This window comes from Ochotona princeps, chromosome X, assembly GCF_030435755.1.
Source record: "Ochotona princeps isolate mOchPri1 chromosome X, mOchPri1.hap1, whole genome shotgun sequence".
NCBI lineage: Eukaryota > Metazoa > Chordata > Mammalia > Lagomorpha > Ochotonidae > Ochotona > Ochotona princeps.
Genome location: NC_080865.1, coordinates 71506880 through 71523794, shown reverse-complemented (window position 1 = coordinate 71523794; position 16915 = coordinate 71506880). Strand labels below are relative to the sequence as shown.

Sequence of the window (16915 nt, the reverse complement as noted above, 5' to 3'; positions counted from 1 at the left end):
CCTCTGGAAATGTAAACAAAGGATGCCTGATGAGCCAGAACAAAGAACTATATATAGACATCAAGTAGCCAGAGAAGCAAGACCAAAGCATAACCTTCCTTAACCAGAAGAAAAGGAATCTTGAGCCAGCCTCTACCATCTTCTCATGCTGTCCAGTCCAACAGGCAATATTTTCCAACTGCCTAGCTTACAGAGTTCTGAAAGCAGGGCAGCAACTCAGCAAGATACATGTCCATAGAACTCAGCTAACAAATCTACAGTGATCTTAATCTTCATTCCTCTAATAATAGGAAGACTGAAACTTCGTTTACTTTTTGAAGAATAGAGAATAGGTAGAAAAGAACAGGGTTATGCAGGCAGTATTTATGGCCTCTTTATGGGAAGTCAATCTATGACAAAAACATTTGCAGACAATAAGAAGGGGAACAGGTTTGGCAGGAAAACAAAACAAAACGAAGGGCCTTAGCTCATATCCTCCATCCCTGCCCAATGTGAAATGCTGGGTTTACACTGTGAGCATAGTTTGTTCACTATTGACAAGTCAGGAATAGATAAAAGGGAAAAAAATTCCAAATCACCCTACAGTGGCTGGCTTTCCTAACGGTACCCTACTGTTTATTTCATTTTATGAAGTATTTATAAGCACTGTAAAGTATCAAGCCCTTTCCTTAATTGCATTTCTGATTCTGAGGCTTGTCCTGAATCTTTCTTCACATACAGCCTCTGGGTTGAATGAGTATAATCAAGTAACAAGGATTTGCCCTATTATTATGAGGAAGGTTAGGACACATCCCTGGTCATCCAGAAGCAACGATGTTATGGAGGATTGCTGTGGTCTTCCATAAGCTACCCTTAAACCTGCCAAAGACACGATCCTAAACTGAGCATACTATGAAATTTAACTCCCAAAATACACTTTCATGCTAGACAGTATTATGTTATCTCACTATCGTCCCCCATTGCAGCTCTCAGTGAGCATTTTTATCCCATTGTCTCTGTTTCCTGCACATGTGCATGCACATCAAGGTAAATTTTTTTTAGTGTGACATCCCTCAGAGGGTAGATACTATGTCCCTGCTGTTTTCTTTGTACCTGCTACCATACCATGCATAAAGAGGTATTAATGAAAGTTGACCTTTTGTGTCGCCAGAGCAGACAGTGGCCTGCATGATTGGATTTAACAAGCTTCCCTAAGGATGCTTCTTGAATACCTACACTGCAGGTTCATCATGGAACTATTCTTCCTTCCTATTTTACTTCCATAGGGCAGCATAATGTCACCACCTTAACGCTTGGGCTAAAATACTAACTTCAGAAAAGTACTGTTGAGGAAAACTTCACCTGATACCTGAAAAGCCAAAATTGACTCCTTCCCTGGTAACATAATGATAACTTGTTTGTATGAAACTAGCTCCTCACTACTTGCAAAGAGTAGAGCCCTGAATATGAAACTTGGGTTGGCAGGATGGGCTTGGGAAGACTGGAACAAGTTTAAGTCTGGGTGAGGCTAGCCAGGGTGGTAAGTTTCTCAAGGGTGGAGAGATTAGATGTCAAACAGGTCCTATCTTGAATGAATAATGAAAATAAACTGTTTCCTTTGCTCTTCTGACTGCATCTTGCTCTGCACTTAACAGACTTTTTTGATGAGAATGAAGAAGGTGATGATTATAATTTATAGCTATGTTTTATTCACTATTAACTGCTATCCTACCTTCAATCACGCAAATTCTTTACCACAGGACTCCTGTGGTAAAGAAAGCCTTTGACTTACAATATGCTCTTGTCCCTTTACCAGTGTGGATTTCTTACACTGTCATCTAACAGCGTAATCAGAGACTGCTACAGAGTGGAATGCCGAGGGATTCTGATGAGCTCATAACCATCCTAAAATATTTTCTAGTTTGTTCTATCCTTTTTGAAAAAGATGAGACAGTAGAGAAAAAGAACAGAATACAGAAAGCAATCACTCACAAATCATGACCTGAAAAGGCACTGAAGATCCCATACTCAATTCAACTCCTCATTGTATAGGTAAGAACACTGATACCAAAAAGCTAAATAACTTACATTCAAACCACAAGTTAATGAAAGACCTGAGTCTAGAACTCATTTTTACAAGCCACATTCCAATGTTCTTTTATTTTCTTATGCTTTTCCTCAAATCTCTCCACCCACACCTGAGTTTAATCAGCATATAACCTTGCTCTTTTCTATAAACGGAGTGCCCAGCGGGGAGTAAATTTTGCTATGGTGTGCTCATCACACAGGTACACTCTATTTGATAAAAGCCAATACGTTAAGAAGCCTGAATGTTTTGGAGAGCAGGTAGTTACTCATAAAATTAAAGGATTCTTTGCCTTACAAGAAGATCCTCCACTATCTCCTAAAATAATAACAATCTCTAGGTGGAATTAAGACATAATAAGTTAATTAAATTATATTTTTGCTGAAGGTAAAATAAATGTGAACTGTTACATTTATTTGCCAGATAAGTAAGATTAGAACTAACTAGGAGGCTCCATACAGAAATATTTTTATCCAGCCACTGTCCAAGAGGAATTCTTGCATATTTGATACAGCTCTATTTACACCTTAAACACTACCATTACCTCTTCAAAATCAAAACAAAACCAAATGCTATTACTGAACTTTAAACCTCTTAAAAGACAGAGAAGATTACATATTTATTTTTTATGAACACTTAAGAGATCAACTCCTAAACACTGCCTTAAGTTTTTTTGTAATAATTTTTTTTCTTTTTTTTTTAAATTATTTATTGTTTAACTTCAGTAATTACATTGTATTATGTGACACAATTACATAGATACTTGGGTTCTCCCCACCCCTCCCCAAACCCTCCCACCATGGTGGATTCCTCCACCTTGTTGCATAACCACAGCTCAAGTTCAGTTGAGATTTCCCCATTGCAAGCGTATACCAAACATAGAGTCCAGCATCTTATTGTCCAGTCAAGTTCAACGGCTTCTTAGGTATACCCTCTCTGGTCTGATGACAGAGCCAGCAGAGCATCATCCCAGTCAATTGAAAGCTCCAACATACCATCAGCAAAAATTTACATCATTATGGAATTAATTGACATAGTAATGAGTAACCAATATGTTAAAAGTAAATGCGGGTTCCCAGCCACCTTCTGTGACCACCTCACCTATACTTCAATTTTAGTTTATACACAACATATAACATTCAAAACATAACATGTTATACTTAACATCATATCATCTTAAATTAAGGCAAACATGTGGTATTTAACCTTTTGGGATTGGCTCATTTCCCTTAGCATTATGGTTTCCAGTTTGGCCCATTTGGCCACAAAGAACTGCATTTTGTTTTTTTTAATAGCTGAGTAGTATTTCATGGAGTAGATGAACCATAGCTTTCTTATCCAATCCTCTGTTGATGGGCATTTTGGTTGTTTCCATGTTTTTGCAATTACTGATTGTGCTGCTATGAACATAGGAGTGCATGTTGGTTTCTCATAGAACAAGTGTTCTGGATATATTCCTAGGAGTGCTATTGCTGGATCATACGGTATGTTGAATTTGAGTGTAATAATTTTTAAGATCTTACACTTGTACAAAATTTTACAACTTATAAATTTAACAGCAACATCATTTATTGATAACAAGAACTGGACAGGTAACAAGTGACATCAGATGGAGAACACACAAAGTATACACTACTAGCAGGGGATAAAGGGAAGATGGCTAAGAAGAGGACAAAACAGTTCTTGTTACAGAAAGGATATTATGCTGAATGAACCTCAAGGGCTCGGGTTTCCAGGGGTGATAATATCACGCTACATTGAAGAAAAAAGCAGACTTTTCTGAGTCTGACACTGCCTTCTGTTTGGAAAGAAGAGATTCTCGCTTAAACTGTTGTCCTACTCGCTCCTCCCATCCTATGGCCACTGCAGATTTACTGTTTTAAACCATTTATGTCTATCACTTTTCGTGAAACAGGCATCCTAATGAATGACTTTCCTCCAACTATCATTCAGTCTTTCACTTCAGGTGACTGAGCTACACTCGAACAAAACTGAAGTCCCCAAATGACTGAGCTATACTTAAAAAAAAAAAAAAAAAACGAAGTAACCTCCCATCTGCAAAGGATTACCCAATTCACAGTCTCTGAAAGAATCACAAAAATTTCTGTTACATACCTCAACCTGCTGGCAGATCTGTATTAGTTTGGCCATTTGATTTTCTAGTTCGCTGTTGCGTTTTACCAGGTTGGTAAGGTTCGTCTCCAGAGTTTGCTGTCATCGCAGAGTGTGAAGCCAGAGGGAAACAAGGAAGAGGGGGGAAAAAGAACAATGAATTTGAGAACCAATATTAAGTGGAAATCAGACACAGTTAGTAATTCAATACTTCAAAGATGCAGAGAGAACTTATTATGGGTAAAATACTCTTGTAGTGTTAATACTGCTGTCCATTTATTTGCTCCAGGCTGTCCTGATTGGGGAAAAGATGGTGTTCAATGGCCCTGTGAATGTAGGTTGTATTGACATGAAAGCATCTCATGTATTCTACATTATTTCTAATTTCCTAAGTATTTCATAATTAATATTTCTCTTTACCCTCAAAGTAACCATAGAGCATATGAAGCACAGGTATTACTGGTTGAAATTTTTTACAGGTAAGTAGACTAAAAAACATAACTTATTTAATGATTACTATCTGCCAAACACCATGCCAGGTAATTGAACAGATAATATTTAAGAATCATAACAACCTTATGAAACAGGAGGTATAAGAATTTTTCTGATGAGAGAACCAAGCTTCAGAGTGAAAGGGAAATGTTTGTCTTACTCCTGTAACCATGAGGCAAATAGAGGACTAGAATCCAAGTCTCTAGCCCTCAGTCACAGTTTCAATTTTTTTTCTCTCTTTTTAACGGTAAAAATTTCTATTTACCCAGGATGCTCTGCCAGAAAAAAAAAAGGTAGGATTCATCAAAATCAAGCACAGTATCAATGTTCCTTCTTTCACTGAAGCATCACCCACAGAGATTCCAGGCTTCAAAAGCCCAGCGCTAACAAGAGAGGGTACTCTTTTAGGAACACATTAGGAGCACTTTGCAGATCTGTTGAATATGACTTCGTTACAACAGTACTAGGAATTCTAGAATATTTTCAGTTGAGCAAGCTATTTGCTCCCATATCTTGTGAGAAGCAAAATACAATGTCATTTTACTCTGGATTGATTATGGGCTTTTGTAATTCCTCAGCATTCCCCGAGTCTTCAGTTATAGCAGCTGTTTCTCTTACAGGACCTGCCTGCAACGTTACATGTTCTCCTTTCACACAAATCAGCTTAACATCCCACAAATATGTTCCAAATGCAATACTATAACCTCTTGTTAGCATTCCTTCCTTTGATCATATTCATCATTTCAATACTGTCTCCATGGTTTCTGTGATTTACGTGTTCAAAGTCCATATTTTTAGAAGAAATGATGAGGGACCTGGAGTGTAGTGAAATGTGAAGGAAGAGGGGACCCAGGTTCTTGGCTTCTTTCCTGTATATTAAATAACAATAGATCCCTAATAACCTTAACTTTGTTTCAATTAATATATTCCAGCAGATATGCACAGATAGATCATTTCCTTGTTCTGAAATGGGATTACAAGGACTAGCTTAACCCTTGCTGTCCCTTCTTGCCAGAATGACTCTTGCTTTTCTTTGAATTTAGTCTCATGAAAGTGATTTTCACCATTTATTCCAATTTTCTTGCCTTGGAGGGGGGTATCTTTCCAACCGTTAATCTTACTGCCATCTCAAATTGCAGTCTTGTTAGCAAAGATAAGGGGAGGAAAGGAAAAATTAAAGGCAGCAATAACTTACTTGGGCATCTTTCCTAAGCTTAAAAGAGGCTAAAGAAAAAAGAAATGGTAGTTCAGAGATTTAATACAACACAAAACACCATATCAAGCACATACATTGTTCAGAGCACATCACAGTCACACACTGAGGAGAGCTGAACTTAAGTTATGTCTTGAAGTACAAGTAGAATTTTTAAAAAACAGTGATAGAGGGGAGCAGGAATTTATAAGCATAAGGAAAATTATAAGCAAAAATAAAAAGGAAAGGAGAACTTTGGGAAAATAGATTCGTTTGGTGAGAACACAGAGTACAAAGAGACCAGAGGAGCAAGTATGAAAATGGTGATCAAGGCCTTGTGGAAGATTTAAATATGTGGGTAAGAACTTTGTACCTAATTAAGTATTGGGGGCTTACCAAGAGCTATGGAGCGCAGTAATGACAAAATCATGGATGAACTTAGAAAATTAATCTAGCAGCAATAACATGGGGGCAGGGAAAAACAGGAAAGCCTGAGGCACAAGGACACTGGTTAGCAGGAAGTTGCAATATTCAAGGCAGTTGGTAATGCAGGTCTGGGCCAAGATGATAGGATAATCGAGAGAAACACATTTCAAGAAAGGATTTGTCACTGTCAAATATGCAGAGAGTACAAGAAATATGAGGATTGATAAAAGACAGCTGGATTCAGTAATTAGAGGTTACAGATGATGTTTGAAAAAAGAAGTTTCAGTAGGATTTTGGAAGCAGATGCCAAATTATAGAGGGTAAAGAGTACATCATAGTGACAAAGTCAAGGCTGCAAGTTTAGACTCCTCTTCAGAAATTTGGCCATAAGGTGAATACAACAGAGCTTAGTTTGATGAAAGGGTCTAATCTAAGTTATAGAGTGGGATTCAGTAATGGACTCAATTGTTTGATGATTTCCTCTAGCAGATTGGTCCAAATTCTTAGATCCATGGAAATTCCATGCATCACAAAAGACTAACTGACCTATAATTATATGGAAATAAACTGTAGATTGATGAATACAGAGCAGATATAGTATTAGAGCCCTGTAATGAATTTCCACTCAAATATGGGATTCCACAGGAAGAATGTGTTTAACAAGTATATGTGGCATGTTGCAACATTGGTCATGAAATTGATGCCTCATAAATAATTCATATATAGAGCAGCACTCAGATTCCTGCTGTGTGTTCCTTATTTATGGCCCAGAACGGAGACTCACAGCTTCTAAGAAGATACTGAAAACAAAAATTAGGGCTAAACACATAATGTTGGGTCTGGTTAACTATCAGCCTTGGGTCACCATCACAAAATTGTAGCAAATGGTTAGTTTGCTCTGGTCCCTAGCAATTTGCAGAATGCCAGCACATTTTAACAGCACAAAACCAAAACTGACAAGATGACTCTAATTTCAACCTTACTTCATTAATATGAAAATGCTTTGAAAAATAAATCTTTGGCTAATGAAAACACCATCTGTTGATGGCTTTTTGCCACTGTTTTCTTACATTACAAGACATAATTTGAGGAAAACACCGAACATCTACTTACTCACTTCCTATTCATTTACAAGAAATTAAAGCCTCCTCTCAAATTGGAATTGATTCTTGATAATGAACATATGCAAAGGGAAGCAGAGAATTGAAGCAATTATGCAGTCTATTTCCTCACCCCTTCCTTATCATGCTTACCACTGACAAATCATTTAGAACTAAAATTCCTGAGCCACTCTAAGTTTGAACGATTTGATTGATTTGGTCAAGTCATTATCTTGTCTGTACTGTAGCTGAGCAAACAGTGTGTGTGTGTGTGTGTGCGTGTGTGTGTGTGTGTGTGTAAAATCTCTTTATGTAAAAGGAAACACATCTGCTGTTGTTCAGTTTTGAAAGATGGGTTTGTTTTGATCTCTTCTTGTGCAGTCCAGTTTACGACTGGGCCAGGTGCCCTCTGTCCAAGCCCAGTTAATGCAGCTTTCTCTAAACAGTGGAACCGTGATAGCAAGAGAGCCAAAGTGGCAGGGGAGATTGGAATGGAGATATCTGCTAGGAGGAAATGGGGACAGGAGGTTGGCAACGAGAGCAGGATGAAGCTCCCATTTCCTGCTGCAGGAGGTTACCTCTGGGTCCTCCTGTGCTTCCCCTTTGGGAGGATTAAAGAAGCCATTTTAGCTTATGCCACTGTGAGACTATTCACTTTTAGATGGCTACATCCCTTCAGTTCTCACAAAACTGTATATATGTCTAAACAGTGCAAAGGGAGGCAAGATTTGGCTGACTTGCATAATTGAGATTGTAAACAGCGTGCATCAGCAAAATCGGCAGTCTATCTAATCCTGTTTTTACCCAACATCCTCTCCACATGTGTTGTATAGCCAACACTTCCGTGTTGTTTACCTTTCCCAAGCAGAAAACTGCTTTGCCATTTGAGAAAGTTGGGTACAGCCTATTCTTCCAGCAGCACCCTATTGAAAGAAATGGGTTTTCTCACACTTTCAAATAATTGCTGTATTTTTTTCCACCTCTCTACATATAAACTATTTCAGGTAAATTTCTCACTGGGTCCCTCAAGAATTCTAGTCATACATCAAAACACCAACTTTTCATTAAAGTGAGGAAGATTACTCTTATGGCACAAAAATAACAATATCTCCAACTGTTATGTGTTCACACTTATATGAGCACATGTACATACACTGACCTGACACAGTAAGTCTGAAACCTTCTAATGGCATGCAGTCTTTCTGTTTGTTCTGTTGAAACAGGCAGTATTGCCACAAAATACCTGTATTGTCTGTTGATTTCTAAAAAGTATAAGAAAATAATCCAAATCTAGACAAGTTCCTGACCATTCTGATGTGGGAACTTAACATTGGGTTGAGGTCAGGAGAGAGAAATGAAGAAGGAAAGGAAGGTCGATCCATCCCAAACCCAAGTCTTCCCAATTGGCAAAAGACTATTTCATCTTTAGCAATAACCTGACAGAGTAACTTTATTAATATTCCATGACATGCTATTCTCTGATGTCTTATCTACACATTGATGCTTCCAAATTTCCCCAAAGCCAGAAGCCAGAATCTTCATATGATTTGGGAGTCACATTCTGCCTCCTTTGTTAGACTGCTTGTCTTAAAATAGTTACTTTGCTTTTGCTTCAGTCTGTCACTTTATATATCAATTACATATGGCCTTTCAACAACAGAACATGCCATCTGGCCCACAAACTTAAGCCCACACCCTTATGCCACAGTTTATTCTTTCCCTAAACATTTATTTGCTTTTGTAGACACAGGTTATGTTCCAGAATGAGATGTGTATGATATGCTGAATGTATAGCATGTAGGTCTCCTTTACTTGAGCTTTGTTAGAGAATAGACAGGCCCTCAAAACAGGTTAAGCAGATTGTCATCCCTCTTCTTTTTAGAAGTTTTTGTAACTATCAAGCAAATATAAACCAAACCTCTGTTACTCCCCTTACAAGGAATGCTAACCAAACTACCTACCCAGCATTCTTTTTTTTTTTTTTTTTCTGTGCACCCTCTCTTCAAGGATACAACATGACCAAATGTCTAGCATAAATGGATAAATTACTATTTGGACTTTCTAAAATAAAACCTGTACTAAAAACCTAAACCCAATGTCTGTTTTGATAACACTAGGAATAGTGAGCCAAAGCCAATTCTGCTTTCCTGGATGCCTCAGATTTATTTTCCACTTGCAATATTGCTTTTCATTTCCTGACTCTCATACACACCCTACTCTTTCTCTTTCATCTGCTCTTCCTTCATGTCAAATTTCTAGGCCATTAGTGTGCTTCAAGGCTCAATCCGTGGTCCCTACTCAGCTCACTATTGCACAACTCAACTTCCATGCTAAAAACACACAAATCTATTTCTCTAGCTTTGATGTTTCAGTCATTGGATAGGTTTGAATTTCAACTCCTAGAATGTTTGCCCTTTCAATTCTGAGGGTATACCGTGCTCTCTCCTCTCCAGAAGTTTAAACAAATTTTTCCTTAACCAGAATATTACCCTCTCCTAACCCATCTATGTCTCCTGATAAAAGGTTCAAAACTTCACTCAAAGTTTGATATTCTCTTTCATGGTCCCACAAAAATTCCCTGTGCTTATGCTGTCATAGCACTTGACACACAGTCTTACAGCTAGATCCTTGATTATTTGTCTTCCCACATTAAACTGAGAGTCCACTGGGGCTATAATTGTGCTATCATTGTAACCCTAACATCTCTCCTGATGCCTGATAATTAACAGGTGCTCTGTAAGTGATGAATAGATGAGTGCTGAATTACACTCACACAATTTCCAAATCTCAAATCAAACCATCTCACCAATACTGCTGTCCCTTCCTAGGTCCCAATTTTGTCATTAATATCACCAATTATCAAAACTTTTGCAACTCAATCATTTTTATTCTTTCTCTACATCATCTAGAACCACTATAATTATTCACCAAGTCCTATAAATTCTTTCTTCATGGAATCCCTTCATTTTGACCCCTCTTCTCTAACAAATTAATTTGTAATTCACTGTTTTGAGCTAAATGACACTCTTCCTGTGGCCCCTCCTCTACACATCAGGGGATCCTGTGCAAATCTGCATCATGGCACTTACCATAATGAACCAAAATTTTCCATTTACTCATCACTTTACTGTACTGAATGTAATATCACTTCGTGGCATAGATTGTACCTAATTCCCTGTGTCCCCACCTCACAATATCCAAAATGTCCAATAACCAAGGTTAATGTTCATTGTTTGTTAGATGAATGAATAAATCACTATTCTAAGTCTGTGATATTACAGTTTAAGTTATTGTCTGCTCTAGTCTCAGGGGAGATAAAGAACAAGGTACAAAATAAGGTATTTCCTCATTATACCAACCATGTATGAACTTGAAGGCCATTACCACATTTTTCCACTTACAATTTCCTTTTTTTTTTTTTTGTTTCATAGTTCTTGCTTCTCTAATCTTTCTTCACCAACGTATATATATTTTAAATTTTAATTGTTTAAGAGTATTTATTTATTTAAAAGAGTTATGGAGAGAATTATATAGAGAGGGAGAGAGAGAGAGAGAGAGAGAGAGAGAGAGAGAGAGAGAGGTTATCTTCTATACACTGGTTCACTCTCCAGGTGGCCACAACAGTTGGGGTGCAGCCAGGTCTAAGCCAGGAGCTAGGAATTTCATTTGAGTCTCTCCTGTGGGTGGCAAGGGCCCAAGTACTTGGGCTGTTTTTTCACTTCTTTTTCCAGGTCATTAGTAAGAAGCTGGAACAGAAGTTAAACAGCCAGGACATGAACCAGTACCCATTGGGGATGCCAGCATAGGAGGCAGTGATAGCTATGCTACAGCACCAGACACTATATTGACACTATATTTCTGTTATATGCTTCTTTGCCCAACCACAACAGAATTTTCATCAATCCGAGAACAATCTCTCAGACTTTTGTAAAGAGTTTCCAAACTAATTATGGTTATCTTCTCTCAGATATTCATGAGAAGACTTGAGGACAAAAGAAAGAACAACATCAACAGCAAAACAGAAAGCTGAAGGCACAGATAATAGGAGTATCTACTCACCAAATTTGCTCTTAAAAGGGAGAAACAACAGAAAACATCGTCCAGCACCAGATTTGACAAATAACAAATGAGTGCAGAAGCAGAAAAATCAATAGAAATCTTGCAGGGAAAATAAGAATGAAAATGATTCTTAGAATAGCTAAAGTGGAGATGTAGCACAATGCATTCCTTTTTACCTACAGACACATGAAACATGTAGATTCTTATATATCTGCTATGTGTAATAGAGAGCAAGTCTTGGACAGCACAAAGACAACTGAGAATCGGATCTGTAAACAAGAATGACTTTACGACAGCCGAGTTGAAGGCTGACTTAGATGAGAAGCACCATGACAGATATTGCCCTCTCCCCATCCATACACGTCCACCACCATCACCACTACGTTTTAGAGAACACAAATCTAGACTAAAATGCTTTCCTTTTACCATACAGAGTTACTGTGATTCAGTATCTAATATGTGAGAGTAAGAAACAACTTTTTTATATTTCCTCATGTCACTCACTCTGGCCTCCACTGAAAATATTTCTTATAAGTGTGAACTGGCTTATTTATTAAAGTGATTCCTTAGCCTCCAGATAGATTCTACTGAAACTTGAACCTCCCATAAGGTGGATACAAAAAGCTTGTCTTGCATTATGGCCATCTCCTATGCAACTTATCAGAAAATTATCCCAGACACTCTCTCATCTTCACATAAACAACTCACATGCATGGTTGTACTTAATACACAGTCATTCTCAGTCACTCATTCATTGAAGAATGCACACTCGACTAAAATGCAAATGCACCATCCCTCAACCTTGTTTTTCATAAGATATTTCTCTTTCTTTTATATTCGTGCTCATATTCTCACTGGTTCAGAAACAGTCAAATGCCCATTGGTGACTAAGTTGAAAGGGTATCTCTACTGGCTGACAAAAGTGGGTGTTAAGTGGATGAGTAGACAAATGACTAGGAGAAGGGAGTGACTGAGTGACAATTGGGTGGGTGGATGACAGAGTGACTGCTTAGGAAGAAAGACAAGTGATCAACTGTGATAACATTCTAGAATATCATATTTTCCAACCTTTTAACTCTCTTTGTGGCTTTCCTTTGAACATTCTCCAAGTCTTATATCTCCCTTCATTTGTCAAGCAACCTTCAGCTTTCTCCTTCTCACTCTATTTTACAGTGTGTCTGTGTGTCTGTATGTGTTACTGTCCCATGACAAAAAATGTACTCCAGTGCCAGATAATATTTTAAAGTAACAATACTCTGTATATGTAAATTTAACTATATTTAAGAACTACTTGTAATAATGAATTTGTGGAAAGGTGTTTGTCTAAACCTTTCAGGAAATTATTCCTATTTCCATTGGTTTTTCACCCGCTATACTTTTGGCAGCTGTGGGTATAAATGTGAAGACATCACTCTCACAGAGAATTATAATAATCACATCTGATTTATATACATCTCACCATCGAGTTAGAGAGTTAGAGAATTCAGCAATCAAATGAATAGGCACTTCAAATTAAGGACATGTTATTCTTTTACTAGTATTTTTGGTTTTGAAGATTGTTACTAGTTCACAGATTTTTTTCAGATTTCTAAAGTATTCATATTGACAAGATGGGCTTACATGGTTTAATTCAGGAACCAAAGAAACATTTAGGCAGTGGCATATATACTGAAAATCCATTGTGAAGACAACAGATATTTCTTGAGCATATACTATGTGTATGTTTGGCAGACAGCGTTTGGCCACAAGCAAGTCAAGAATTATCTTTGATGAGTTGTAGTGTCCTTATCGGTATCAACTGCACACTAAAAAATAGATAGGATTCCTAAGTAGTCCAAGTGAAGAGCACCAGTGAAAGAGTATGAAACAAGAATGGTATATTTAGAAGACAGGAGGCTCACCTGGCTATATGAAGGTAGCATGTTTGATAATAGTAAGGGAAAAAGATAAGTGGGTAGCATGAAAATCAAATTGTATAGGACTTACAATATCAAGCTGAGGTCTGTGAACAACAAATAGCACCAAAATTAGATCTCTTTTCACAAATCCAACATTTATTAATACAGTGGTATGAGTTTTTATGGGAGGAACATAAAATATGATTTACAAATGCATAAATTATCCTCAGTGGAGGCCAGAGTGAGTGACATGAGGAAATATAAAAATGTTGTTTCTTATTCTCACACATTTAGATAATATAAATTACAAATTAGGAAAAGTTTTCTAGAAATGCAGCATGTATCATGAGTTAAGACATATTGGGACTAGTAAGTGAGAAGAGGAATGGTGGGGAAAATGATAGCTCTGATAGGCCTTACACTTATCAAAATGGTTAAGCACACAAATACTCTTTAAAACTAGTAGTCTTCTGAAGGAATTGTGTCTTGCATCTCACCAATATGGGTAGTCAGATAACTGAACAAGATCATGAAACTATACTTAGTATTTACTCCAATCCCTCTAATCCATTTTGAAAACAACTTGAGAAGACAAATTAACTAACTAGGTTACTCTAGCCTATATTATAATTTAATTTTTTTTCGTTGAACAAATAAATATTAGAGGTCACTGGCCTTAATCAGCAAGTCAGTATACAAAAGGTAGTTACAAATACCAACAATGAAGCTCAGAGCCAAAATGTGAAAACAAATACTGTGCCGATTATTGGCCAACAAGTCAATCCCTTATATATCATTTCCCCCTTTTCCTATAGGATTCCTCTGATCCTCTCACAGCCGGAGGAGTATGATCAGACACCTCTCCCATCACTTCTGCCAGCCAGATTTCTCCTTTGCGCTTTGGGGAATAATCAAGCAGATTAAAAGGATAATCCTAAATGAATTTCTCATTTAAAATTAACCCAAAGAAGTGAATATATAGCGCACTAAATGTCAGACTTCCTCTTGGCTTAATGTGGAGAACTAACATCCTTTTACACTTGGCTCCAAACCAAAGTGACTACACACACACACACACACTAGCAGCAGCTCTGTCTCTCTCCCCAAAGTCCAAGATGTTCCAGACATCATAATAAACCACACAGTTGAGAATGATTCATATGTTTCTACTCTCTGTCCAAAAAGGAACAAAAAGTTTCCATTTAATTTACAATCAGAATTCTCTGCTCATTTCCTAAAAAATATTAAAAGAGTACTATTAAAATGGCCCTTCTTTCTGGTCCTTTTTTTACTGATTCGTCATAGGTTGAAGTACCTTTTGGCAAAATGTATTTGTTTTCCTGTATCTCTGGAGACAAGAGCTATAGATACATGATGCCAAGTATCTAATCAATCATCCAATGTTTTCATGTTTTCAGATGTTTTCAAATAGCTAGTGTTCTGAAGATACAGGCTGACTCTATCTACTCTTTTTGTTATCTCAACAGTACATATGGCTACAGATTTTTCTGTTTGGAATATTTCTCAAGACCAATGCCTTATTATAGTTTCAACACCTGCACATATTAGGCAGTTTGTTCCATCCTCTTCATGTTCCCTATTCTTCCTACTACCCTGCCCCCATCATTTGCTATTATGAAGCTGTATGTTTATACAATATGTCCTTTTCCTTTATGTGGTCAACCATTTATTCATGACCCATGAAATGTGAAGTTGCTGGAGCATAAATGTAAGTTTTGAATGACATTTTGTGGGGAAAACTTAGGTCCAAAACAAAGTAGCAGACACTACAGCAGAAAGGACAGTTAATCTTGAGATTGAGTTCCAATGCTAGCTCTGCTATAGTTAACTATTTCTGAGATTAACTAAATCACTTAACCTACCAGTTATATAACTTTAAGGCATAGGGCTGGGGTGAACATTTTGCCTAATGGGTAAGACATCAGTTGGGAAACCCATAATCCAGATCAGAGTATGTGGGCTCTAATGCTAGCTCTGCTGCCAATTTCAGCTTTCTGCTAATACAGACTGGGAGGCAACAGCTGATGGCTCAAATAATGGGGTTCCTGAAACCAACAAGGGAGAACCAGTTTGAGTTCCTAGATTCTGGGTGGGTATTTGAGGAGTCAAGGATCAAATGAGAACGTTCTTACTCACTCTCCCTCCCTCCCTTTAAAATAAACAAAATAATACATGAAGAAAAACTGAGAGCTTCAACTAAATTAAATCCAAGACCTAAAATTTTATGATTCAATGAATTGAAATCAATGAGATTATTCTCCTCTATAGCCTTGATGTTGATAAACTGCAACCAAAAGATATTTATTTTTAACAAATTTATAAACAAGAAATAATAAATGCCAACAAAGAAGTACCAATTGTTATCAGCATAACTATTCTCAATATTGTTTTGCAATAAATTACAACAGAAATGAATCCCACCCCAAGTACTAGTATTGTTACTCTCACCAACATCATAATTTTGTTACAAATAAATTGCAAAGAATTTTCTAGAAGGATCCACATTACCTTCTTGTCTTCCTTCCATTCTATTTGGATCATTCTACTAGCTTGGCATGGCTACTCTGGCCCTATTTTGGAGTGGTAATATTTTTCATTTTTCTGGAATCTCTGTCAAATAGTTTCTTTCTTGTAGGAAATTATACCACATAGCTGGTAGGCTATGCAAATAAAACAATTTGCTTGATTTGATATTTGATAGCATTAATGTGAAGTAGGAGAACATTGAATAACTGGCACTTAGACTTGCACATAAATATCATAGGGTACAACTTCAGAAAATCCTGCCTAATGAACACAAATGAAAGAGCAGGGATTTCCAAGGTAGTGACAAGGGGTTCAATAGTAGCCCACAACAATGAACACTGACATAAAATGTGATAAAACATGCAATCTGTGTCGCAGCTAAATTTTGGTTCAGAGAATTGACAGTCACAACTGATTTCACAGCATACTGGTTTCTGTTTTCATTTTTTGTTTTGTTTTGTTTTTAAAGACAGACTTTGGAATTAGTCTGTGTTAAATGCTTACAGACAGTAGATAGTAGCCAATGTCAACTGTTTGCTTCTTCATTATACTGAGTATGCAAACACAAACATTTACTACTGTCCTTCAGAAAATCTCTCACCTACATAGATACATTCAGACACACCTCCACCCATACCTCCACAGACACATACCTGAAACATGAAAATCAGCACATATGCTAATTGGAGTACACTTACACAGGTACTCACATACTTAAAAGAGGAGGTGGAAAGATCATAGAAAGATATGTAATGTGCAATTTGTCACTGACAGAAAACAGGATGCTGCTTTCCTGGACTAACAACTGGTGGAGCCAGCAGTCAGCTAAATCCCCACCCCAAGAACTGGACAGAAGTAGATGAATACAAGCAGATTTATGTAACAGATGAGATAGGTTCTGATGGGAGCTAGCAGATGAGTGTTATTTCTCATGAGAATAATTAGAAGTTAAATCACTTGTCACAAAGAAAAAGTGACCCATTTCATTAGAGAGCTTGCTAACTATATAAATGTGAATTAGGAG

The 16915-nt window shown here is 37.3% G+C and overlaps 1 protein-coding gene across 2 annotated transcripts in view; it reads right to left on the bottom strand.

Moving 5' to 3' along the window:
- Positions 1–16915, bottom strand: part of MID2 (midline 2) — a 103496-nt gene that overhangs the window by 71536 nt on the left and 15045 nt on the right. For both annotated transcript variants that reach the window (XM_036497808.2, XM_004590177.3), the window contains exon 3: positions 4181–4276. In XM_036497808.2, the coding sequence (XP_036353701.1) occupies positions 4181–4276 (96 nt within the window). The remainder of the gene's footprint in view (positions 1–4180; positions 4277–16915) is intronic.